A 26934-nucleotide genomic window follows, 5' to 3' on the forward strand; every position below is an offset into this window, starting at 1 on the left:
TCCCCAGCCTCACTACTCACCCCCATGCTCTACCTGTCCCCACCCTCACTACTCACCCCAGGATCTACCTGTCCCCAGTCTCACTACTCACTCCCAGGCTCTACCTGTCCCCAGCCTCACTACTCACCGTCCGCCAGGATGATGGTGTAGCTGTAGGCGTCGTACTTTTTGTTCCTGTGGGAGCGGTGACGATTCTTGTTCCTGCCTGACGTGTAGACCGTCCTGACCTCCAAGTCCTCGTCTCGGCTCGCGGGCGACCTGTCTCTGTGGCGACGATGATGACGCCGACGATGACCTTGGTGGCGGCGGCGGGTGCCTGGTCTGGCGCCGTCGGTGGCGGCAGACGCCCACCGGCGGTGGTGGCCATTGGGGTGTCTCGCTGAGGGCGGTAGGTGGTCCTGCGACCTCTGATCTGTTTTCGCGATAGCATCTACTCCGGGCGAAGGCTGGCGACGGAGGCCATGAAGAAGACCACTCTTCGCCCGGCCCTCCTGAGCTTGTGGGTCGTCACTGGCGTATACGGGTACCCTGCCAGAGGCGGGTTTCTTGATATCCTCCTCAGACGTCTCATTCCCGCGTTTCACCTCACCTCCGCTAGGGGGACCGACCGACTGGTGCACCTCACCGCCAGCTTGGGACATGTTGCCATCCTGGGAGTCGTCGACCATGTAGTAGGTGTCTCCCTCGTGAAGGATCTCCCGAGCACCGTCCGCTGGAGAGTCCTCCATCCTGGTGACACACCCTCCCTCGCCAGCCTCATCTTCGTCATGATGTCGACCCTCCGTCGAGTCCTGCTGGGCCGCCTGTGGTAACAAGAGTACACTGATGTTACGCTAACGAGAGACGGATTCCCTGATGTTCACACAACGGATCAATGCGGAGAAAACTTGATTACACACACACACACACACACACACACACACACACACACACACGGCCTGGAGTGAGGGACTTGTATAATCTCTTTCTGAAAAGAGGAACAGAGAAAGGAGCCAAGCGAGGACTGGTCCTCGAAGCCTCAGGCTAGGGTGCCTGAATGTGTACACAATTGTAATCAGAATGAAAAAAGAAAGACTGACGCCGTTTCACGAAAGAAATCTAATGTCTTGGCTCCGAGCGAAAGGGGAAGGGGGAAGAATGGTTTACGGAACGTTGTGGAGTTAAAGTTCGGGTATAGTTAGAGGTCACGAGTGAAATACAAGGTGGTACTCCTGATGGAGGAGGAGCTATGGGACTGTGTTAAAGAAAGAGTGCAGGAAGTGAGTTCATTGCTGTTGTGGGGTAGAATGAAATGAAAAAAAAAACGCATACTAAATGACAGCGAACACCAGAGGGAGATTCATGGAACCACTTGGTGGAGGTGGAAGGCTTCCAGTATGGTGAACCAGACCAGCTAGGTTGTATGGCGTGTACTGGATGGAGAGTTGCAGCATCAAACAGCCTGCCAGACCACACTCTCATTAGGGAAGTTCTGCTTGCATACTGAGCTGTGGAGTTACATGATAGCTCCCGAAACTAGAGTAATTATATATATATATATATATATATATATATATATATATATATATATATATATATATATATATATATATATATATATATTTTCTTTCTTTTAAACTATTCGCCATTTCCCGCGTTAGCGAGGTAGCGTTAAGAACAGAGGACTGGGCCTTTTTTGGAATATCCTCACCTGGCCCCCTCTGTTCCTTCTTTTGGAAAATTAAAAAAAAAAAAATGAGAGGGGAGGATTTCCAGCCCCCCGCTCCCTCCCCTTTTAGTCGCCTTCTACGACACGCAGGGAATACGTGGGAAGTATTCTTAATCCCCTATCCCCGGGGATAATATATATATATATATATATATATATATATATATATATATATATATATATATATATATATATATATATATATATATATATATTACTGACCTGTGTGGACCAGAGGTGACCAATACTGATCTGTGTGGACCAGAGGTGACCAATACTGACCTGTGTGGACCAGAGGTGACCAGTACTGACCTGTGTGGACCAGAGGTGACCAATACTGACCTGTGTGGACCAGGGGTGACCAGTACTGACCTGTGTGGACCAGAGGTGACCAGTACTGACCTGTGTGGACCAGAGGTGACTAATACTGACCTGTGTGGACCAGAGGTGACCAGTACTGACCTGTGTGGTCCAGCCGGGGCAGCAGGCGAAGACGGTGCGGGTGTGGACCTCCTCACGGTCCTCGTAGAAGGTGCGGTACTGCGTCCTGCGGGGTGGGAACGAAAGGTGGCTGGTTAGTCTAACGCGCGCCCTGCGCAACACATCACCTGTGATCCGATCTAAACCACACAGGGAGTACTTACAGGAAATATATGTCGTTGAGCCATCAGTTAACCTGACTAATAGGGCAATTAGACAATTACTTGCATAGAAATATATGGAAGAAAATTCAGTGTTGGTAGATAATCCTGAGGCAATTAGGCAATTATATAGAAATATATGTACGGAAATTCAGTGTTGGGAGATGATCTTAAACAATATGGTTTCAACTTGTGCGTCTCTTTAGCAATGAATACATCAACTCCGAACAATCACAGGCCAGACAGCATCACTGCTTCATTCTAATATTTTTTTCTGATAAATACATCACTGCACTGGACACTCATTAGCTGCTAACATCAGGTGCTTAAAAGCCATTAACACTAACCTAATGAACTCTAGGATCCATAATTACATTCAGAGTTCATTACAGAGACAAATTTCTCTAACACAATTATTGCTGCTTTCCAGTGAACAACGTCAAGTTTCAGAGTTGAATACTCTATCACATTTTTCAGTTTACTGTCTAGTACGTCACATATGTGCCTTTGATTACATGACACATGACCGTTATTATGTGTTTATGGGCAGCAGATTATAACCCTGGTTGCCAGAGGGCCATATCTAAGCTACCACACACTTGCTGAAGTCTGGCTAGCTTAGTGATCAGCGGTAATCACTTATGGCGTCGTTAATCACTTACGGCGTCGTTAATCACTTATGGCTTCGTTAATCACTTACGGTGTCCCGTCATGGGAAAGATTACAGTTCGGGGGGGTAAAACTCACTCACCATGGCGGTATGTGGGTACTGGTCTACGTTGGACCTGCTCCCACCAACACGATGGTGCCGAAGGAGAACTAATGGTGGTGCCCCATTGTAGACTCTTCACTAGTTTCATTTATCTTAACACGGAATGAAATTACCTGGACAAATAGTCCCCTCCCGTAAATATAGGTTTGAGATGAACGCACCTTCACCTTTTACTATATTTGGTCTTCCGAAGACTCCCATATTCAGTCCGGGGATAAATAAATGGGAATATTTTTCCTCCCCTTCTCCCGGCTGTGGTAATTACAGAGCCGTCCGTCCGGCAGGGTTACGTGTACCCGCGTGTACCACGACCGTCTCTGAGGGTCGCGCTCGGCAGGAATTCCTCCTCCTCCTCCTCCTCCTCCCGGGTCACCATGTGGCGGCGCCCCGCGTTTCCAGCGGCCGTGGCTCACACCTCGACCGTTAGGAAGGCGAGAGCAACCAGGAGGACAGTATGGTCACGACCCAACTGTCAGGATCTACTCTCACAAGCGGTTTATACAAGCTGGGTTTATATTTACACGGAGGGTGCTGCTACGGGGAGGGTGGTATGTGTGTATGTGTGTGTGTGTGTGTGTGTGTGTGTGTGTGTGTGTGTGTGTGTGTGTGTGTGTGTGTGTGTGGGCAGCCGAGACCCCTACATTAGCGACTGGGTAAGCACCATCCCATCCTCGGGGGTCCCCTCACAGCTACCATGTAATTTCTTCAGCTACTTAGCTTGCTCGAGGCAAGACGCTGGCGAAATTCGAGATTATTTGTCTTGGGTTGTGGTTAGTCACCCGCTGCTGATGACGTCCGCGGATTGCCAGGGAGGCAGGCGTGTGCCGTAAGGCTACAGGAAGGGGGAGGGTAGGGACAGTCAGGTATTACTAACATTTAATGGTTTGTGAAGTTAAAATTTTGGATCAGTTTGAAGAAAAGTCCAAGTCTCACCCATGGCCACGAGCCTGGCTATCCCATCGCAAGAGATCCGAGTGTAAAACGCACGACTAAAATCTTATAATCGCAGGAAATATTAATTATGAAAAATACAGATATGTTTGAGAAGCCCATCAAGGGAGGTCATGTTCCTGGGAGAGGAGGTGTCAGCGTGTGGGGAGAGTTATGGCCTCCTGGGGGCGACCACCTCCGCGTCAGAACCCAATCCGAGGTGTTGAGGGCCAGCAGGAGATGTTATCCCAGGCCAGCTCATGGGTTTTACCGGTGGTGGAGGGTGATGATCCCAAGATAACCCGCCGCTTACATGGTCTACCTTCACCGCCTCGCCGGGGAGGTAAAGGGGTTTATAGCTAATGCCCGTCATGCCTTTCCTCCCCTCCAGAGACGACGGCGCTCCCCCCCCCCCACACACACACAGACACACACACACACACACACACACACACTCACCACAGAAACACACAAACGTGATCTACAAAACACAGCATCAAATTAAGCAAGAAACTTATTACAAAAATGTAAAAAAAAGAAACCGCTTTTATAGCGGAGTGGTTGATGAACGTAACAAATTGAAAGAGGATGTGGTGTATGTTGGCCAGCATACAGAAGTTTGAAATGTTACGCGACAGTAGAAAACGTTCAAGAGATGGGTCCCCAATGAGTGCACACAACTCCCTCCCTCGTACAGTACAATAGGTAATTATACACACGAGTAGTGACCATTGCAAAGAAAAAGAGGTCATGGGGCACCGAAGTAAGTGGATGAAACAATTCACTTATTCTCCCTGATGTTTGCTGATACTTGCTCACCCCAACCCTCATTTGTCCTCTTTTTTCAGCCCCTGCACCTTCTCTTGACCTCCTGCCGCTTTCTCTTGTACATCTCCCAATAATTCCCGCTCCTTCCCCGTAAGGACCGCCTACACACTCCTCTTTTATCTTTCACTTGCCACATTACTCATTTTGGCATTTGAATCACCCTCTACTAATATCCAATCTCTCGCATCACGACTATTAACAAACTTACTCAACTACTCCCAAAACACTCTCCTTTCTTCATCATTCTTCTCATGGCCAGGTGTATAAGCACCAATAATCACCTATCTCTTGTAATCTACCTCTATTTTCACATCAATCAGTCTGGGGCTCACTTTCTTGTACTCTTTCACACACTCCCGCAACTCCTGCTTCAGCAGAAGTACTATCCCATCCTTAGCTCTCACCTTAACACTAACCCCTAACTTTACCTCTAAGACATTTCCAAACCATATACCCTAGAGCTTTGTTTCACTCAGAGCCACAACAACCAGGTTTATTTCCTTAAACATAATACCAATCTCTCTTTTCTTGTCATCTTGCTTACATCCGAACAGTTCAGACACCCTTACCTTGACCCTTCGAGGAGGATGAACACTCCTCGCTTGGCTCCTTTTGTTCCATACTATAAAAGCCAGGAGAACTAAGGAAGACATAATAACCACATATAATTCTTTTTTGCATTCCATTTGTATACTTACATTATGCACATCACTATCTATACAATAACTTTACGACAAGTTCCAAAGTGCGAGTGAACACGACGGTTGATCACCGATCACAATTATAGCCGAGAGGGATTGCCGTACCCCCGGAGGGAATGCAGGCCATTTAATGACCTCACAATGACCCATTAGTGCTGAGGCACGAACCATTATGGAGAAAATATGACAGAGGTCATCCAGAGCAGCATGATTGCCATATCGATCACTGGTATAATGGCCGCATCCATCACCAGTATGGATGCGGCCAGAGGCAATGCCGTCGCCCAGGATGAAGGATGGTTGTAGCTGGTTGATCAACCGATTGCCAACTGGAATTATGTGATGGTCGGAATTAGACGATAAATTAGCACAGAGACAACCATGGTGTAATGAGGGTAAATACAACATGACAGCGAGCGACGTTTATAACTAGCGGGATTGGCTGTGTTCACGTCATCCGTCACTATAACGAATGAGAACGTTCATAGAACGAAGAGGAAGACGAACTCCGATCTCCACACACGTTTTCGTCAGTAAGAGGAGTTCGTAGATACAACGTGCTTTATGTGATGAGAATCACTGCATCACTGCGAGTGATAATTCTACAGTGAATATGCAGTGTTCCCTCGCATCTTGAGAAACAGGTAGGCTTACGATAGCCGGACGTGTGTCTACGATAGCCGGAGGTAGGCTTACGGTGGCTAGAGGTAGGCTTAGGGTAGCCGGAGGTAAGCGTTCGACAGCCTGGGGTAAGCGTTCCATAGCCGGAGGTAAGCGTTCGATAGCCGGAGGTAAGCGTTCGATAGCCGGAGGTAAGCTTTCGATAGCCGGAGGTAAGCTTTCGATAGCCGGAGGTAAGCTTTCGGTAGCCGGAGGTAAGCGTTTGATAGCCGGGGGTAAGCGTTTGATAGCCGGGGGTAAGCGTTCGGTGGCCGGAGGTAGGCCCAGGGTAGCCGGAGGTAAGCGTCTGCCACCCAGGAGGTAGTGACGTCGGGGACTCGACAGCGATACACTGGTACTCGGTAGATCTACAGCCTCCACAGGACTTGGTCCTAGGCCTCCGTCAGCTGTGTCTCCTCCCCCAGCCGGTGCTGGAGGCAGACACTGATATCCGAGCCATACATCCACGTACTGGAGACACGAGGGGCCTTCACCGCACCTCTGTGACGTGACTCTTATATCACTCTCGTTATGATTAATTTAGGTAATATATATAATGATTATTAGGGGGCCCCCTCAGCTCACTCCAGGACCAAACTAATATACCAGGGCTATTCAGTTACTTCAAGTGTAGGGCCCGATTATGAAAGCCAAATTGATGGAGGGGCCATACATTCATTTTGCCTCCATTTTTTCTTCCCCACACATTTCATTCGACTAATTATCACAAATGATCACACGTTTCATCCAGCCGATTCATACAGTTGGTAACGATAAGAATCTACTTATATAAAATGTCGTAAGCACTTAAGTAAATGAATAACTTCATTAATCTAATTCTTCTGAGTCTGTCAAAGGGCCAAGAAATAATCACTCAAAGGGCCAGATTTGGCCCGCGGGCCACCAACTGAATAGCCCCGTGATATGTATTTCTGTTCTCCTCTGGACGGACCTGAATCTTTATACTAAGCACTTGGGGGCATCAGCCCACCACTGTAACCTGACTCATATATCCTTCTATTGTCCACGTATGTATGTTGAGCTTCAACACGTAAATCATATGTGTCTTTAACTAGCTTACAAGGGGCGTTCATCTCATCATTATGAACCTGCTTCATGACACATCTCCCAAATTTGTACAGGTCTGTCCTCTCAAATTTGCTTTGTGTGTGTGTCTGTACTGTGTTACCCACGTCACATCATGTAGGCCAGTAAATAAAGTAATTAACTGATGTTAAGAGAATCTGTGGCTTCTGTAAGAAGGTGTATGTGTGGTGATGGTGTTGGGTGCGTTTGTAGCTTGTATGGGAAAGTGTGGGTCAAGTCATAGTGAGATAAGAACACGCATGGCATGCATGACCAGGCGTAGTGGATGTGCAAAGTGGGCGATAGGAAGGTGTGTGTGTGTGTGTGTGTGTGTGTGTGTGTGTGTGTGTGTGTGTGTGTGTGTGTGTGTGTGTGTGGTGTTGACTGTGAATCTGGCGAGTGTTTACGGCAACATACGGATGCTGAGGACCTGCAGAGTGCGTGTAAAGAGAGGTATGTGAGCAGGGAGGGAGGTTTACAGTAGGTGCGTGCAGGGGCGCTGGGTGTTAAGACTGGCGTGGAAGGAAAGAAATAAAAGTGACAATGGTGCAGGGGAGAAGGTTGCATGTGTGTGTGCAAGGTACGCATGGCTAAGGCTAGGCACACCCGGGGCTCAGAGAGGGTTGTGTGCAGTGCTGGAGGAGAGGTTGATGCCTACACTGTATACACAAGGACGCGCTTACCTGCAGAAGATACGGCTTTGCGCTTGTGAGTGAAGGAGGCGATACTGCCTCAGGTCTCGTGCGGGGGAGAACCCTTTCGAGGCATAAGTGCGTGGCTTCGGCCCTGCTCATGAGGGACGACGGAGAGTGCCAAGTAACTCAGGATTGTGAGTGAAAACGTGAGAGAGTGAATCACTGGCGAGTAAAAGAAAGATGAGATGTTGATGAGGCTGGTGCAGTGAGATGGTACACAGAACAGCCATGGACCGTCACAACATGTCGTAAATCTTCCACCAAAAAATGAGTTGTAGATGCGTGTGTTGTGGGGTCTATGGTGGGGGGACGCGACACGCAGCCGTGATCAGTATGACAGTGCCATAAAGAGCAAAGGAGGTAGCCAGAGGAAAGTGTAGAGCGCTAGTGAATGGTTTAGTGTGTTGACGAATGACATTCTCCCGCACAGCTGGTACACAGATTCACCTCATAGCTGATACACAGATCCACTGCACAGCTGGTGCACAGATCCACTGTACAGTTGGTGCACAGATCCACCTAAAATGTGGTACACAGATCTGCTGCAAAGCAAGTACACAGATCTGTTGCAAAGCTGGTACACAGATCCATCTCAAAGGTGATACACAGATCCACTGTACAGCTGGGACTCATATCTGCTACGCTGCTGGCACACAGATAAAGCTACAGAACAGTCTAATGAATACGGTATAAGTACCACAGCAAGATGAAGAACGGGCAGTGAGGGACGGCATCTGACTGACGGGCAGTTAGGGACGGGCAGTGAGGGACGGACACTGAGGGACGGCATCTGACTGACGGGCAATGAGGGACGGGCAGTGAGGGACAGGCAGTGAGGGACGGTATTTGACTGACGGGCAGTGGGTGACGGCATCTGACTAACGGGCAGTGAGGGACGGGCTGTGAGGGACGTCATCTGACTGACGGGCAATGAGGGACGGGCAGAGGCACGGGCACTGAGGAACGGCATCTGACTGACGGGCAATGAGGGACGGGCAGTGACTGACGGGCAATGTGGGAATAACAAAGGAGAGTCTGTCAACAAAACATATGACGGAGCCACAGATAAGAGACGGTTAACGTTTTCCTAAGTCAACGGCGTCAATTGTTTCCGTCTACAACTACAGTAGGGACACGTCTAGATGGACTGGAGCCCAAACTACGGGCATTACTGGGATGAGTGATCTGAATGACGTCTATATCTGTGGCCAGAAAGACGCAGGCAAACACACCTGTTGATACTGTGGGTCGTTGATAACGATAGTGGCGAGTTGAGGGAGAGGCAGACTTTGGGAGGGAGGTTGAAGGAGGGGAAGACTATAGGAAGGGTTGTAGGAGGGGAAGACTTTAGGAAGGGTTGTAGGAGGGGAAGACTTTAGGAAGGGTTGTAGGAGGGAAAGACTTTAGGAAGGGTTGTAGGAGGGGAAGACTTTAGGAAGGGTTGTAGGAGGGGAAGACTTTAGGAAGGGATGAAGGAGGGGAAGACTTTGGAAGGGGTTTGAAGGAGGTTACTAGGAATGGAGTGACCAAGAGAAGGATCCGGAAGCTGAAGAAGAGAAGTTGGAGGTGTAGAGGCTCGTGCTCAACTGGGGTCCTGTGTGTACGTGAACGTGGCGTCCTGTGTGTACGTGAACGTGGCGTCCTGTGTGTACGTGAACGCAGATAAACTGGTATCTAATCTTGGTCTAGTAGATGGCTGGATGTGAAGCCATCATTACTGATGAGTGGACGAAGAGGTGTTGGGAGGGTAAGGCTTCCAGAGGAAGGGTGCCTCCCCCACACACCCAGCAGGTCCTGAGCCACGCCTACCACCCACACACTAACCCACGGGTCATGTCACCCAGCAGGTCCTGAGCCATGCCTACCCCCACACACACTAACCCACGGATCATGTCACCCAGCAGGTCCTAAGCCATGCCTACCACCCATACACTAACCCACGGGTCATGTCACCCAGCAGGTCCTGAGCCATGCCTACCACCCATACACTAACCCACGGGTCATGTCACCCAGCAGGTCCTAAGCCATGCCTACCACCCATACACTAACCCACGGGTCATGTCACCTAGCAGGTCCTGAGCCATGCCTACCCCCACACACACTAACCCACGGGTCACGTCACCCAGCAGGTCCTGAGCCATGCCTACCCCACACACACTAACCCACGAGTCATGTCACCTAGCAGGTTCTGAGCCACGCCTACCCCCCCCCCCCCCCCCCACACACACACACACACTAATCCACGAGTCATGTCACCCAGCAGGTCCTGAGCCATGCCTATCCCCCCACACACACTAACCCACGAGTCATGTCACCTAGCAGGTCCTGAGCCATACCTACCCCCCCCCCCCACACACTAACCCATGGGTCATGTCACCCAGCAGGGCCTGAGCCACCCCTCACACCTCCTCACAATCGACAGTCAAGTGTTCAGATGTGGCGTTCCTCGTGTATGCTGCCTGGAGTCGGTGGGGCCATAAAAGCGGCGTCGTGTCAGTACCTGCTGGTGTTTATGGATGTCCCAGATCTGCGACCACAAGGGGAGGCTGGTGGTGGTAGGGCCTGGGCTTGCGTAGGGGGTGTGCCTGCGCGTGCTTGTATGAGGAATGCTTGAGTGTGTGCGCAAGTGTCTCAGTAACACCATGGTCTGCGAGAGATCTAAGTCGATCGAGGAACTTGGAGGAGGAGCCAGATTTCAGGTGCAGAACAGTTGGCAGCCTTCCCCTTTGTGTTGCGTGAACTGGGGTGAGATGGCGGGTTCGGCGTGAGAGGAGAGAGAGAGAGAGAGAGAGAGAGAGAGAGAGAGAGAGAGAGAGAGAGAGAGAGAGAGAGAGAGAGGGGGGGGGGGGCAGGTCTTTGCGCGGTTATGTGTGTGTGTGACGCCCTAAATCTACACCACACCCTCACCCAACACCCTCCCACTCTACCACATCACTGACTGGGGGAGGTCAGGTGTCGCGGAGTGAGGGGCCGACCAACATCATCATCAATCCATCCCAGCCTGGCTACCGGCAGCCCCAGGCCAGAATGATGGCCACCATCCGTCTCCTCTGAAATCACAATCAGTCAAATGGTCCTTCATCTCCCACTGTTATGGCGGTGCGGGTGAGGCACGAGGGGGAATTGATCACGCGCCGCGGTAACTCCTCTACCGCTTCTTGCGCCGCTCCCGTTCGTCTTGTATACGCGCACGTATAAATAAACCCGCGAGGGTAGTATCGTTTCGAAACCATACGACACGACACACGGCGCTCTATAACGGAAGGAGTGACGTCAGAAGCTGGGAGGGCGGGTGTCCCTGTTGTAAGAGATTATATCACACAGGAATACCTGTATTCACACATAGGGGGTGACACTCCACATAGGATTTCAACTGATTCGTCCTTCCCCAAGTTGCATCAATTAGTCATATGTCATGTTCATTGTGGTGATGTTTGTACTTATAATACACTATCCTTAGAGGGATTGTACATGAATATATGTACGTATCTGTCTATCTGCTTACATATCTATCTTTCTGTCTACCTTCCTCTGTGTTTATCTATCTAGCTATCTAGCTATCTGGGCGTTACCGGACTCCACCAAGAGCGAAGAGTCACCTTCGGAGAAGTTGTATTATCGGAGTACAGTCTCATCGAAGGACATCTTACTCCAAAGGAGTCCATCCTTTCTCTGCTCCTGATCGTGACGCAGCCTTGAGGCTACAGGAGAATGGGTCCTGAGGTCGTGTGATCGTCAAAGCCTTTTCTTTATCGAGTCCAAACATCATCTTCCAGATGGGAACTATTCTCCACCGAAACCCGACTCCAACAAAGACAAAATCTGTTCAGAAATTGCATCTCCCTCACAAAAGTCGACGAAGAAAATCGCATTTCTCTCTAAATCAACTGGGTTGGAACGAATAGCAACAGCCTCACTGGATCCATTTGGCAATTCATCTGAGGGAAATGGAAACCAGGTGAATACTGCAACGAAGCAGGTGCTCGCAACCCTCAATCTCCAGCCACAACCACTCCAGATGGGTCAGTGGCAGTCTGCATCCCTTCGCACTGCAGATGAGCAACGTCCACTGCTGGTCTCCACACCCTCCGCATTCCAGATGGGCTACAGGATGTCCCAGTACCAATTCATGTGTAATTCCATATACACACATAACCCTCTCACATCAAGTCTGTAGGGTAGAAGTCTACAGCAAAAGAATAGAGATATTTACTGAAGAAACTAGGGTTTCCGAGGCACTGTGGCGCATCTGACGAAGTGAGGGATACCAAGTGGAAGCAACACCACCTGAGCTGATTACCGGAGGGAGGAATCACCAAGCGAAATCCAATCACAATCAGACATGATCCGAGACTATTGCCTTAACTGTATCAACGAATCAGACGCTTCGGATCCTAAAGTTTCTCTTTCTTCTTGTCGTTCCGAACGCTCACTCAGGATTCTTCGCGTGACGCAATAAAACAGCAGTATCTTCGAAAGAAAGAGGTTCATACAGACGTAACTAAACCCTATATGAACCCATGTATGTTAGTATTCTGCGAGGAACTGCTGTGGGTGAAGGAAGAGTGAGTTAATTTGCTAGTTGTGAGAACAGAGGCGCGCGTCCTGCCGAAGCTGATGATCTCGGTAACTTCACAATACAATATTTTCTAGGCCATTCTGAAATAGCTATACACCACAGAACGGCCTACTTAATACAGAAGATATTTTTCTATATCAACACATGTACACAGACTGTGTACAGCATCTATAAAGGACACATCTCCAAGTACTGCCGATGGTTATTGACCAGAATGAAAGGAAAACACCCGCTGAGCACAATCGCTTCCCTTCGAGACGATGTATATCGCCAGGTTCCTCAAGAGATTTTTAGGGAGTCGCACAACCGGTTAGATTGCCCACCACGTGAGGCGGAATTAGGGTGAAATTGGCCTTCATTACCCGTTACCATCACAAAGCTCTTGATGTCAATTATACTTGATCATAAACCACTTTAATGTCTATCACAGTCATTGTGTTTAAGGTACAGAAACATTATCATCAATATCAAACAAAGGAACACAGTATATCTATCATGTTTATCATGAAAAACTTATTATCTATCGAAGTAATTGTGCTGAAGGTACCAGAGTATTATTACCAAGCTAAGGAACACTATCTATTACACTTATCATAAAAATCTTATTATCTATCGAAGTAATTGTGCTGAAGGTACCAGACCATTATTACCATACTAAGGAACACACTACATCTATCTCACTTATCATAAAACCCTTATCGAAGTAGCTGTACATTAGGTATCGGAACATTATCATATCATTATCAAGTCTAGTTCACAAGAGTTCAATTGCTCATCTGTGCCTGCTCACGTCAAGGCTGGAGAAGACACACACTCACGTCACTGCTCGCACTACCGAGAAACAGTTGTAGACGAACGTAGACACGGACTGGTAGACAGAGGCCCAGTGCTGTATCTACCAATTTGTAGAGGGGTCAGTCAGTCAGTCTCTCTCTCTCCCCTTACCTCCTCTCGTAGTTGACGCAGCTGGGGGTCCTGGAGTAGCAGCCGGGGCGGTAGACCCTGACGGTGGCGGTGTAGCCGCGGACGGTGGGCACGCGGACCGGCACCCTCTCCTCCCGCTGGTAGCGGCACACGTTGGGCCTGGCGGTGAGGGAAGGAAACACACAGAACGTCAGGGGAACATCCTGCCTCCAGCCACACACACTCTTATCTTACTGATAACACGAGATGTAAGATAAGAGGAAATCTATCTATTGTCAGGTTCTTATAAGGATATGGTAGACAGGTGGGAAATACCTACATACCTGTCGTTTATATCTATCTATCTATCTATCTATATCTATATCTATATATAGATGAGACGGCCTTGATTAGCCTATCAATTGGTGCTTGCCGTCTAAGCTAACCTAAAAAAAAAACATCATTGACAAATATTGACGCCATAACAAAAACAATAATAAAGAGTTGTAATGCGTAGGACATGACTCAGGCAGACTTTGATCACTCTAAAAAGAAATGGCAACAACACTGAGTTAATCAGAGGCATAGGCGAGGCTTCTATACCACCGGAGGGAGGGACGATGTAAACAGAGTGACCACAAACACCACGTTAGTAATGGTCGCTCATTTGACTCGATTTCGGCTCTAGCCGTGGAGGTCCTGGGTCGCGGGCCATGTACGACGGGTTAAGAACACCCGCCAGCTCTCGTCTTGGGAGAAGAAAAGGAAACACCAGGATTTTCTAGGTACAGAAACACAGCTTCTGCTGCCCACATACGATACGAATGAGGAAACATCTGACCTGTCCAGATCGTATTAGTCATAATCATTATCAATGATAATCATGATACTTCTCTAAATCGCGATGATCATTGTACTCGTTAATTAGTATCACTGATAATCATTGTACTCTTCTTAATCATCATCATTAGTAATCACTGTACTCTCTTAATCATCATCATTAATAATCATTGTATTCTTCACACTCCCTCTATAATTCATGATTTGCAACATACATATAAGACAGATAAGTGTTATCTTTAATCACTTCCCTGTCTACATAATACAGCAACAGATGCTCTCACCAGTAAAGACCCTCAAAATATTTTCTCTCGCGACTAACACCTTGTTTACGTGCCACTTCTAAAGGAAGAGAGAGGAGGGGGCAGCACCTCGCCTTGTCTTCGACGGACCTCGGGGGATTAATCTCCGAAAAAAAAAAGGGATTTGTCCCCTTCTCGAACGTTACCTACCTACCCGCTGTGGCTGAAATTTTTTTAAGCACGTCTGAAGGGGATAATCATAGGTAACATTATCCCTGTGAGTTTGCCGAGCTGATGACCGTAGTCCTCTATAATCCTTGAAGGTTAATATGGCTTATCACGTCGAGGATTATACGAGTAATTATCCTTATAGAAGATAATCCCTCACACGTAGCATGTGCGGCTTGATGCCATGTGTAATTATGTGGATAATTGAGTCGGTTTTTGGCGGGCCCGCTCTTAAAGGTTGGTTACCATATAATTGATAATTAGGGAGCTATGGACGGAGCCACGTTCATCATAACCTCAGCTGCTGAGAAAATATACACTGGGTGGTTTAGTGCCATGTAAACAACGCCTGGCAATTATAACAGACGTTCTTTTTTGTTCTCTCTCTCTCTCTAATCTGTTTTCTACCTGGTAGATTTTCCGTGTGTGTGTGTGTGTGTGTGTGTGTGTGTGTGTGTGTGTATATTCCGACCTCATCAGTAAAAGATGAGTAGCGCTTTGTACAGCAGGCACGAGAGAGAGAGAGAGAGAGAGAGAGAGAGAGAGAGAGAGAGAGAGAGAGAGAGAGAGAGAGAGAGAGAGAGAGAGAGAGAGAGACTCATCACCTATCCAAGAGTAACGCAGAGACACGCCACAGGCCTCACACAGACCACCCCAGGGTCCGAGCGAGGTGGTCTGACCTTAACAGTTAACTGCCGAAAGAAACCCCTCTCCCCTCCCACCCCAACCCTTTGAATTTAAGCAGTGGAAGAAGAAGAAAAATGGGGCAACATAGAGACGGTAAGGGAGACAGTACATAGGACTTCACCACTCACACATCATCCGTCTGCTTGAGACGGGAGGACACATGCAGCTCTCTCTCTCTCTCTCTCTCTCTCTCTCTCTCTCTCTCTCTCTCTCTCTCTCTCTCTCTCTCTCTCTCTCTCTCTCCTGGCGCCCCTTATTAAGGACCATGAGCAAACAGCAGCAGCTGACTGGCCGGCTGACCTAGAAGCTGACACCCGTTAAGATGAGCGGCGCCACTACACCAGCGGGGAGAGTAATTAGTGAAGGGACGTGAGCACAAGAAGCCCAGCTGATGGCTTATTGATTACATTCTCGATTAATCACATCGAGATCAGTCCTCCGCGTACGAGCTGCCGCGAAGCTTTGCTGGGTAACGTTATCTTCAAGGCGTCTATTAAGTCCGTCATGTGTTTTTTAAGTAATACTATATTTTTTTTTTTTCCAAACTATTCGCCATTTCCCGCATTAGCGAGGTAGCGTTAAGAACAGAGGACTGGGCCTTTGAGGGAATACCCTCACCTGGCGCAATTCTCTGTTCCCTCTTTTGGAAGATTAAAAAAAAAAAACGAGAGGGGAAGGATCACAATTTTGCGCGTGATCAAGATATTCCTAGGAGTATATCAACTGACTTATATTTCTCTCTTGTGTCTCCCCTGATGTGATTATTACACGAAAGTGCACTTGGGAACTTATCGTGTTTCATTTTCCCCGTGGACTCATAGGAATATATATATATATATATATATATATATATATATATATATATATATATATATATATATATATATATATATAGTGTTAATGGGATGGCCTTAATGAAGGCCTCAGCTGTCCTTGCCGTCTCAGTATTATCATTTTCATTGATGTCATTACGTTTGTCTGTGGATGTATAGTTTGATCTCAGCGCTGCCTCATCCTACAACTTCACCCAACAGGCCTTCCCCGCAATGCCATAGTTGGCGTTCAGAGAAGAGGTAGGAGGAGGGTGCGACACAAGGAGATACGACCACTAGGATGTGGTCAGAGGAACCCAGTGAGTGACACGGAGGAGGGAGGTGGGTAGAGAGCATAGTCTGGTTGCAGGAGGTGAGGTGCCAGACGTCGAGGTGTGCGACGATGCCAGTCAAAGTGAGGAAACCATCAGCGAAGAAAAGAACTGACATTGATGGACAGATTCGCTGGAATTCGCGTCTAAATTCAGTGGATTCGAACTCCATGAGGCGTGTCGTGGGCGTGTTTATGTCACAGTGAGGATATATATATACCCAAGCCAACCTTGGCCAGAGTAGACGAGAGGTACGAACTGATCCATCACCACGGGACATGTGGGACACTGAAAGAGGCAAGTCATTTGCAGAAGGAGTAGCTGAGTGATGTCCCAGGGAGAGACGAGAAAGTTAGCTTCCCTGATCGCCAGTGTTGGATGAGTGAGGAGAAGAAGAGGCAGTGTTGAGGTACGGTCAAGGACGTGGATGGAGCCAGCACTGATGTCCCCTGATGACTGAGCCTCGTCCGCAGGGTCTACGTACGTGAGGCCTGGGGACTGTACCACCAGGTGCCGGAGGTCGTCTCTCGCGCGTCCCTGACCCACAGTGTCTCCTGGTCTGTCTTGCTCCCATTCCCTCACATGTGGCCTCGCCCTCTCTCATTACGTTATCCCCCTAATCACCTCCTCGTTGTATTTACCTAAACCTCTTCCATTTCATAAACTACATCAACAGCGATGAAAGGGAGAGAAAAATGTCTGCTGATGTATTTTGCTGGTTTATTAATTCATTCCTTTATGTATTTCTAGATCTATATAATTCGTTGCTATGTTTAACATTTATTTACTGTTCCCTGAACAAGGCATCGTATCTTGATAATGGAAATTTTTTTATTTCATCCTTTTCTTATTCTCCTTCACCCCAGCACGATTTACATGTCTTCAACCCACCATGCCCACTACATATGTACCTCTCACATACAGCCAATACATTACAGAAAATACACCCCAGACAGATAACCACACACCACCTGACCACCCCAGCAACCACACAAGACGAGCAGAGTATACCACATACCACTTGGCCACCCCAGCAACCACACAGGACAAATCATACCACATACCATTCTGGCCACACAAGAGAAGCAGGCTATACCACATACCACTGTGGCTACCCCAGTGTGGTAAAAAGCCGGACGCGTATACACCCACATGATAATGAAGCAGCTGGGGGCTGGTGTGTATGACAACTCCCCAGCCTGAACAATCAAGGTATTCGGTGCCGCTTGGCTCGAACTTAAGACATAACTCACATCTGAACGTGACGGTCAGGCTCCTACAAAGCAACATGTGCGAGCACACTGAGTGTCCTCTTCGCCCTCTCCTCATACTATCCTTCCCGCGGTGTTGCAATGCACTGCAGGGAGGGAGGCAGCCGCGCTCACTAACTCTACGACCTGCAGAAAGAAGCCTCCGTGTGGCTCAGGGACCACAACACAGTCTCACTGTTCAGTGGAGGACCAAGAATGGAGGAGGAATGGATAGAGGTGTTGAAGTCATTGTTTGAAGCTTCGATTCTACGCCAGCATTCCTTCACCTCGAACAGCCCCCCTCGATCCACACCCGCAGCTGTCATCACAAACCCTCATAGGGTTATGACAAAAAACTACATAAATAACCCTCATTACTGTTGGAAGGCTTGTAAGACTCTATCCTTAATATGAGCATCGAAATTAGGGTTCGAAATGTTTATAGGAATGTGAGTCAGCTGTGTAGGGTGTTGATCTTCCACTGGCAATACAGATTAAACAATCAACTTCAATGTAGAGGACAAATCCTTGTATGAAAAAGTTGCTTGAAACATTAGGAGTCTTGTTTATAGAATATTCTTATTCCCCTCTCACTCTCCCTTCTCCGTTTCCTTGAAGCCCCAAACGCTCTCTTTCCTCATCAGATGCATCTGTTGTTAAATGGCTCCGAGACTGGATGAACATTCTTGATCATATCATCCATGGAAGCACTGGCCACAAGGGTTAAGGTTCCATGATTAGCCAGACGCCTTACGTAAGTTATCAAAACGTTCTTCCACTTTCTTGTATTTCTCTCATCTTTGTTATTGTAGTTACGTTCTCCCTTTTGGTGCGTCTGTGAGGTGAGACAATTCTTGAAAGCGTCTGGAGGTTAATTCTTCTGCCGATGTCTCACCTCACCTTGCTGTAAAGACTGCATCTTGCTTGACTGTATATGTGATGGAACTTATCTCGACCCCTGGAGAGAAAGCTCCAGGGTTTTCTCCACACACACTCACAGTGTGGATCCTCTATCACTCTTCGTTCATGCAATTCGTCCCTTCATAACCCGGATTTCTCTGGATTCATCAAGCGCTTGTGTAAAAGCTTAGGAATCCCTCAGCTCAGCTTGCAGCTTAGTTGCAACACCAGCAGGAATCTGAGTATCTATTTTTGCCTTTTTTTTATGGTAACCGACATGGCAAGGCATGTCCCGATCTTGGCCATCTCGGGTTCGTATACACACACACACACACACACACACACACACACACACACATATATATATATATATATATATATATATATATATATATATATATATATATATATATATATATATATATATATATATATGTATATATATATATATATATATATATATTTTTTTTTTTTTTTTTTTTTTTTTACTTTGTCGCTGTCTCCCGCGTTTGCGAGGTAGCGCAAGGAAACAGACGAAAGAAATGGCCCAACCCCCCCACATACACATGTATATACATACGTCCACACACGCAAATATACATACCTACACAGCTTTCCATGGTTTACCCCAGACGCTTCACATGCCTTGATTCAATCCACTGACAGCACGTCAACCCCGGTATACCACATCGCTCCAATTCACTCTATTCCTTGCCCTCCTTTCACCCTCCTGCATGTTCAGGCCCCGATCACACAAAATCTTTTTCACCCCATCTTTCCACCTCTAATTTGGTCTCCCTCTTCTCCTTGCTCCCTCCACCTCCGACACATATATCCTCTTGGTCACTCTTTCCTCACTCATCCTCTCCATGTGCCCAAACCACTTCAAAACACCCTCTTCTGCTCTCTCAACCACGCTCTTTTTATTTCCACACATCTCTCTTACCCTTACGTTACTCACTCGATCAAACCACCTCACACCACACATTGTCCTCAAACATCTCATTTCCAGCACATCCATCCTCCTGCGCACAACTCTATCCATAGCCCACGCCTCGCAACCATACAACATTGTTGGAACCACTATTCCTTCAAACATACCCATTTTTGCTTTCCGAGATAATGTTCTCGACTTCCACACATTCTTCAAGGCCCCCAGAATTTTCGCCCCCTCCCCCACCCTATGATCCACTTCCGCTTCCATGGTTCCATCCGCTGCCAGATCCACTCCCAGATATCTAAAACACTTCACTTCCTCCAGTTTTTCTCCATTCAAACTCACCTCCCAATTGACTTGACCCTCAACCCTACTGTACCTGATAACCTTGCTCTTATTCACATTTACTCTTAACTTTCTTCTTCCACACACTTTACCAAACTCAGTCACCAGCTTCTGCAGTTTCTCACATGAATCAGCCACCAGCGCTGTATCATCAGCGAACAACAACTGACTCACTTTCCAAGCTCTCTCATCCCCAACAGACTTCATGCTTGCCCCTCTTTCCAAAACTCTTGCATTTACCTCCCTAACAACCCCATCCATAAACAAATTAAACAACCATGGAGACATCACACACCCCTGCCGCAAACCTACACTCACTGAGAACCAATCACTTTCCTCTCCTCCTACACGTACACATGCCTTACATATATATATATATATATATATATATATATATATATATATATATATATATATATATATATATATATATATATATATATATCTTTTCGTTTTTCTCTCATACTTGTTCGCCGTTTCCCGCGTTAGCGAGATAGCTTCAGGAACAGACGATGAAAGACCGTATTTGCTCATATTCGTTCTCTAGTTGTCATGTGCAATGCACCGAAAAAAACCCAGCCTGCTATCTAAGCCTCACAGACCTTTCCGTGGTTTCCCCGGCTTTATCATATACCCCGGGGCTTAGTCCATTGAAGGCACGTCGCCCCCTGTATACCACATCACTCCAATTCATCGTTCCATTCCTAACGCTACGATTTTGTGAGTTCGTCATGGAAGTGTCATGACTACCTACACAGTTGTCCAAAACTTGATTTCATTCTATTTGATATGTCTTAATCCTTTCCAGTCGCTTCCCTCCATCACGTCGGAATCCATCATAAATATACGAGGTTCGTCCTTGCTCTCTGTGGCGCTCCTCCGACAGCCCAAGGATTATAGAGATGCGATCTTTACTCATGTCTGATGGTCAGGTGACACATGTGGAGTGTCAGCTGCCACCACCAGCTGCCTCACGTGCGCTAGCAGCTTGATGCGCTTCACCAGGGGGCGCTGTCATGGGGGACCTCCTGCTGGCGTTCGTGGCTTGTATTACAACGTTCTTGTCTCGCAAACTTCCTCTCATTAAGATCTGTTGTCTCTTCCTGATCTCCCTGCCTACTTATAGGCTTTGAAGTGAGGCTACGAGGTGATACCCTGTGAGACATCCGTCTCTCGTCGATGCCAGACATCGAGACGACCCCCCCAACATCTGCGAGGGATGACAAGTGATCCCAGGGACGCTCTCTGTTACTTCCTTTGAGATGGCCGGGTCTCTCGGGGAGAAGGAGAGGAGGGGAGAGGTGGGGAGGCATGTGTTCATTGGTCCACAGCCGTCCAGAAGCGATGCGAAGCGTTGCGTCATCCGTTTCCATCGGGTCCTAACGAAGGGAGGAACGCTGGGATGGGTCGAAAGCTTGGGGTCACGGTTGTAGGAACGGTGGCCAGTTGTCCTGAGGCAAATACTATATACACACACACACACACACACACACACACACACACACACGACTATGGTGAAAGATTGGAGTAAAATAATTCATAATGAGAAGAAAGAAGGCCTCAACTTGCTCATGATAATGGAGGAAAGGTGTGTGTGTGTGTGTGTGTGTGTGTGTGAGGAGATCTGATAACTGCTCACACATTCCTACCAGGCCACGTTGACGCCATGACTGATGCATTGACGTATGTGATTGATGTATGACTCGCAGATGGTCGATCTGCATTTCCACAAATATGATTGATGTATTGCCATATATCTTCCAATTTACATCACAAATTCGGTTTTTCCGGTACCATACGAACACCTGTTTTATAAACTATCCACAAATTTTTTTTCTTTATACTAATCCTCCCTGGGGATAGGGGAGAAACAATACTTCTCACGTATTCCCTGCGTGTCGTAGAAGGCGATTAAAAGGGGAGGGAGCGGGGGGCTGGAAATCCTCCATTCTCGCTTTTTTTTTTTTTTAATTTTCCAAAAGAAGGAACAGAGAAGGGGGCCAGGTGAGGATATTCCCTCAAAGGCCCAGTCCTCTGTTCTTAACGCTACCTCGCTAACGCGGGAAATGGCGAATAGTATGAAAGAAAGAAAAAGACTGATCTCCCGTGTTTGAATCCCAGACCTACTCCAATACAAGCTTAAACTATCATTTCACCATCCACTAACTACCGTCATGCGGAGAACATTCGGGTTACGGGGCTGGCTTTCGAAACAGACCAGAACAGCAGAGCAACGAGGGTATGTATACAAGTCTCGGTCGACGGTATACACGGGTGGGTGTGGCGGGTGTGGGTCGATGATGGCAGATGTGGCAAAGGACAGACTAACACAGGTGAGGGACAGAAATAAACACACACAAGATGGTGACACCACTCGCCACCCATTCTTTCACCCTAAGCCTAGGTTACAGCTGTTTCTGACGTCACCTTTCCCAATGTAAGGTCAAAGGTGAACCCCCACGATGGGTCCTCATGCCCAGTTGACCCTCGGGTCGAGGTCAAATCTCTCCTGGATGCCTTACAGAGGCAAAGCACTCGACATCAGAGGTCAGGTTCAATATGGACTTTAGAGGATGTAAAGTAACAATGACCCCTTCTCGCTCACAAGCTCCTGGAGGTGAAGGTCACTACGTAAGAGCCAAAGGTTCTACAGACACAAGAAAACATCCACCAAAACGAGCACCAACGACCCTGGCTGGTGTGTGATAGAATGGAAATGTGACAGCCACACTAACTCGTGCATCTTCGGTGACAACACCAATTACTTGTTGGTTAAAGTCGCTGACAGACAAGAGTAACACACACACGTGCATGGGGACCTACGTGTGTGCTACATTCACGTGCATAGGGACGTGCATGGAGATGTGCATGTGTGCTACTCTCGCGTGCATGGGACGTGCATTGAGTGCTACACATACAAGTACTTTTCCTAAGACGAAAGTCAATATTCTGTGGTTGAAAAACTCATTTCTAATTTTCAACATTTCACTCGCTCGTCCTGAACAGGGGAGAGCTGTCCCCAAGGACATGTGTCCAGGGGACAGCTGCCTCCCTATACTCGTGCCCAGGGGACAGCTGCCTCCCTACACTCATGTCCAGGGGACAGCTGCCTCCCTACACCCATGTCCCAGGGGACAGCTGCCTCCCTACATCCATGTCCCAGGGGACAGCTGCCTCCCTATACCTATGTCCAGGAGACAGCTGCCTCCCTACACCCATGCCCAAGGGACAGCTGCCTCCCTACACCCATGTCCAGGACACAGCTGCCTCCCTACACACTCATGCCCCAGGGGACAGCTGCCTCCCTACACCCATGCCCAGGAGACAGCTGCCTCCCTACACCCATGCCCAGGGGACAGCTGCCTCCCTACACCCATGTCCAGGAGACAGCTGCCTCCCTACACACTCATGCCCCAGGGGACAGCTGCCTCCCTACACCCATGCCCAGGAGACAGCTGCCTCCCTACACCCATGTCCAGGAGACAGCTGCCTCCCTACACACTCATGCCCCAGGGGACAGCTGCCTCCCTACACCCATGCCCAGGAGACAGCTGCCTCCCTACACCCATGTCCAGGAGACAGCTGCCTCCCTACACACTCATGACCCAGGGGACAGCTGCCTCCCTACACCCATGCCCTAGGGGACAGCTGCCTCCCTACACCTGTGCCCTGGCGGTCCAGGCTGTGTTGAAGACCATCATACGTCGGGTGATGCTCCCTACTAATTACACAAGGTAAACATGTTAATTACGGGTCATTTAGAGTGAGTGATGACCCTAGTAGTGATTACAGATTTCGAACCAATTACAGCCTAAGTAATTTCCGCGATAATGACATGATAAGGTACTCCTAAATGTGTTACTGTAATTATAGATTACTAAGTACGATCCGCTAACACTTACTACAGGTTAGGAAAGGAAAGAAACTTGTCATATACGGTAATGTGAATGGGGGTCTGCCACCGGGAGAGAGAGAGAGAGAGAGAGAGAGAGAGAGAGAGAGAGAGAGAGAGAGAGAGAGAGAGAGAGAGAGAGAGAGAGAGTAGTAGTAGTAGTAGTAGTAGACATCCTTTATCTACCTGACCATCAGAAGTGAGGGAAGAGTGGCATGAGGCGGTACTGGCCACGCCACTCGATCCCCCTCCGTCACCCCCCCCCCCCCCCGTGTAATCCTCCTACCGACCAAGTGTAAACTTAACCCCCCCTACGTATCATCCAGCTATGATCATTTGACCTGTTAACGACTGTCATCCCCGCCGTAATAGGCACCGGTAATGCTATTAGCGATGTTGCGGTGGTGATTGACGGTCATCAAGTCGTCCGTCGTGATTGCGGGTCGATAATGACGTGGGAGCTGGGGAGGGTCGGGAGTAGTTAGTGTGGATTGTGATCAGGACCTGAGGAGGAGGTTGTGTGCTGTGGGTGTGGCTGGTCTCCTCCCCTGCTCTCTTCGTGTGGTGTGGGTGTGGCTGGTCTCCTCCCCTGCTCTCCTCGTGGGGTGTGGGTGTGGCTGGTCTCCTACCCTGCTCTCCTCGTGGGGTGTGGGTGTGGCTGGTCTCCTACCCTGCTCTCCTCGTGGGGTGTGGGTGTGGCTGGTCTCCTCCCCTGCTCTCCTCGTGGGGTGTGGCTGGTCTCCTCCCCTGCTCTCCTCGTGGGGTGTGGCTGGTCTCCTCCCCTGCTCTCCTCGTGGGGTGTGGCTGGTCTCCTCCCCTGCTCTCCTCGTGGGGTGTGGCTGGTCTCCTCCCCTGCTCTCCTCGTGGGGTGTGGCTGGTCTCCTCCCCTGCTCTCCTACCATAAGCCTGATGAGGCAGTGAGACGGAGATATCAGAGATGAGAGGAATGTGGCGGACGGGTGGTTAAACCTGGGCGATGGCGGAGGCACAGACGACCCTCAGTAATTTAATGTGATAAAGGGCGCCGTGAGGGAAGGTGGATGGCGGAGGAGTCAGAACGGCGGGAGGTGGCGGAGGAGTCAGGGCGGCGGGAGGTGGCGGAGGAGTCAGGGCGGCGGGAGGTGGCGGAGGAGTCAGGGCGGAGGGAGGTGGCGGAGGACGGCTGGGGAGGAGGACGAGCTGGCCAATATGGATGTGACTACAGGTAGTGGCGACTAGACTTACAATAAGACCTGGCTCGGGTGTAGCAGGGATCTGGCTCATGTGTAGCAGGGACCTGACTCATGTGTAGCAGGGACCTGGGTCATGTGTAGCAGGGACCTGGCTCTTGTGTAGGAGGGACCTGTCTCATGTGTAGTAGGGACCTGGGTCATGTGTAGTAGGGACCTGGGTCATGTGTAGTAGGGACCTGGGTCATGTGTAGCAGGGACCTTGCTCATGTGTAGCAGGGACCTTGGTCATGTGTAGCAGGGACCTGGCTCATGTGTAGCAGGGACATGGCTCGGATTTAGCAGGGACCTGGCTCATGTGTAGCAGGGACCTTGCTCATGTGTAGCGGGGACCTGGCGCGGGTGTAGCACCATCTCCGTCCGTCTCATAAACACAGATCACTAACCACACCATCATGGCTCTACCCTGAGTGTCCACGGAGCTGTATATGACACATGCGCGATAAGAAATGATCAGAACAACAGAGGAATATCCTCTCCTCTTTTAATCTCTGTTATCAGTGTTTCTATGCCTGATACTAGGATCGGACGATGGATCAATAGCAAGATGTAAAGGATTACAATAATCTCCTGCGTCTTGTCTGTCCTCAGTGCGGCTATCTGATGGTTGGAGGCACGGCTCTAGAAGCGACAGAGGCACGGCTCTAGACGTGTTGGAGGCACGGCTCTAGACGTGTTGGAGGCACGGCTCTAGACGTGTTGGAGGCACGGTTCTAGACGTGTTGGAGGCACGGTTCTAGACGTGTTGGAGGCACGGCTCTAGACGTGTTGGAGGTACGGCTCTAGACGTGTTGGAGGCACGGCTCTAGATGTGTTGGAGAAGGAGACCTCAACGTCAGTAATGTGAGCCTCGCAAAGAGGTAATAAGTGCACAGCAGGTGCCAGCAGTGGCACTTGATCCCATACTTGAACGAGGGTGTGAGGTGATCCGAGAGAGAGAGAGAGAGAGAGAGAGAGAGAGAGAGAGAGAGAGAGAGAGAGAGAGAGAGAGAGAGAGAGAGAGAGAGAGAGAGAGAGAGAGAGAGAGAGAGAGAATGCTCTGAGATGTGAATTTACGTATTCTTTCTTTTTATGTGCCTTCGTCAGTGGACGACTTTGCGCATGAACGTTTTGGTGTGCGTGTGTATGTGTGCGTGTGTGACTGACATCACAATTACGTGCACGCTACTGCCAACACCAGTGACTGACACCAAATATTACGTGCATACCACTGCCGACAGTGGTGACTGACACCAACATCTATGTGCACCCGACTCCCAACACCACTGACTGACACCCTATCCCGGGGATGAGTCTCAGATGACGCTGTGAGTCAGGTGTTGGTACAGCACAGGTGTGTTGTGTGTGTGTGTGTGTGTGGAGAACCTTCCAACATCCACCCGGCCTAGTGGGTCAGACCCAGGCGTTTCCTGCCTCAACACCTCCTTCCCCCCAGATGTATTCACCCTCGTCGTCTTATCACGGCTGAGAGGAGGTTAATCGGAGTTTTTTTTTTCCCCTAATCTCTACCGCCATTTAGGTATGTCTCATTTCCTGTAGGCCTAGATAGGCCTACACATAAGTTGACCACAGAAAATGGATTACAGACTGGGGCAGGCAGGCCATAGACCGTGCCATAGACTGGGCCACAGACCGGGATACAGACTGGGCCACAGAACGGGCCACAGTCATTTCTGAATCATCTCTCATCATCTCACGAGAAATATTTGGGGGACAAGAAGATCCTGAATATTCAGT

The 26934-nt window shown here is 48.8% G+C and overlaps 1 protein-coding gene across 1 annotated transcript in view; it reads right to left on the minus strand.

The window, feature by feature from the left end:
• LOC139761717 (uncharacterized) overlaps positions 1–26934 on the minus strand; it is a 256164-nt gene that overhangs the window by 123684 nt on the left and 105546 nt on the right. The window contains exons 2-4 of the mRNA XM_071686102.1: positions 13546–13683; positions 2171–2255; positions 128–803 (exon numbers count right to left, since the gene is read on the minus strand). Of these exons, the coding sequence (XP_071542203.1) occupies positions 128–803; positions 2171–2255; positions 13546–13683 (899 nt within the window). The remainder of the gene's footprint in view (positions 1–127; positions 804–2170; positions 2256–13545; positions 13684–26934) is intronic.

This window comes from Panulirus ornatus, chromosome 41, assembly GCF_036320965.1.
Source record: "Panulirus ornatus isolate Po-2019 chromosome 41, ASM3632096v1, whole genome shotgun sequence".
Lineage (NCBI taxonomy): Eukaryota > Metazoa > Arthropoda > Malacostraca > Decapoda > Palinuridae > Panulirus > Panulirus ornatus.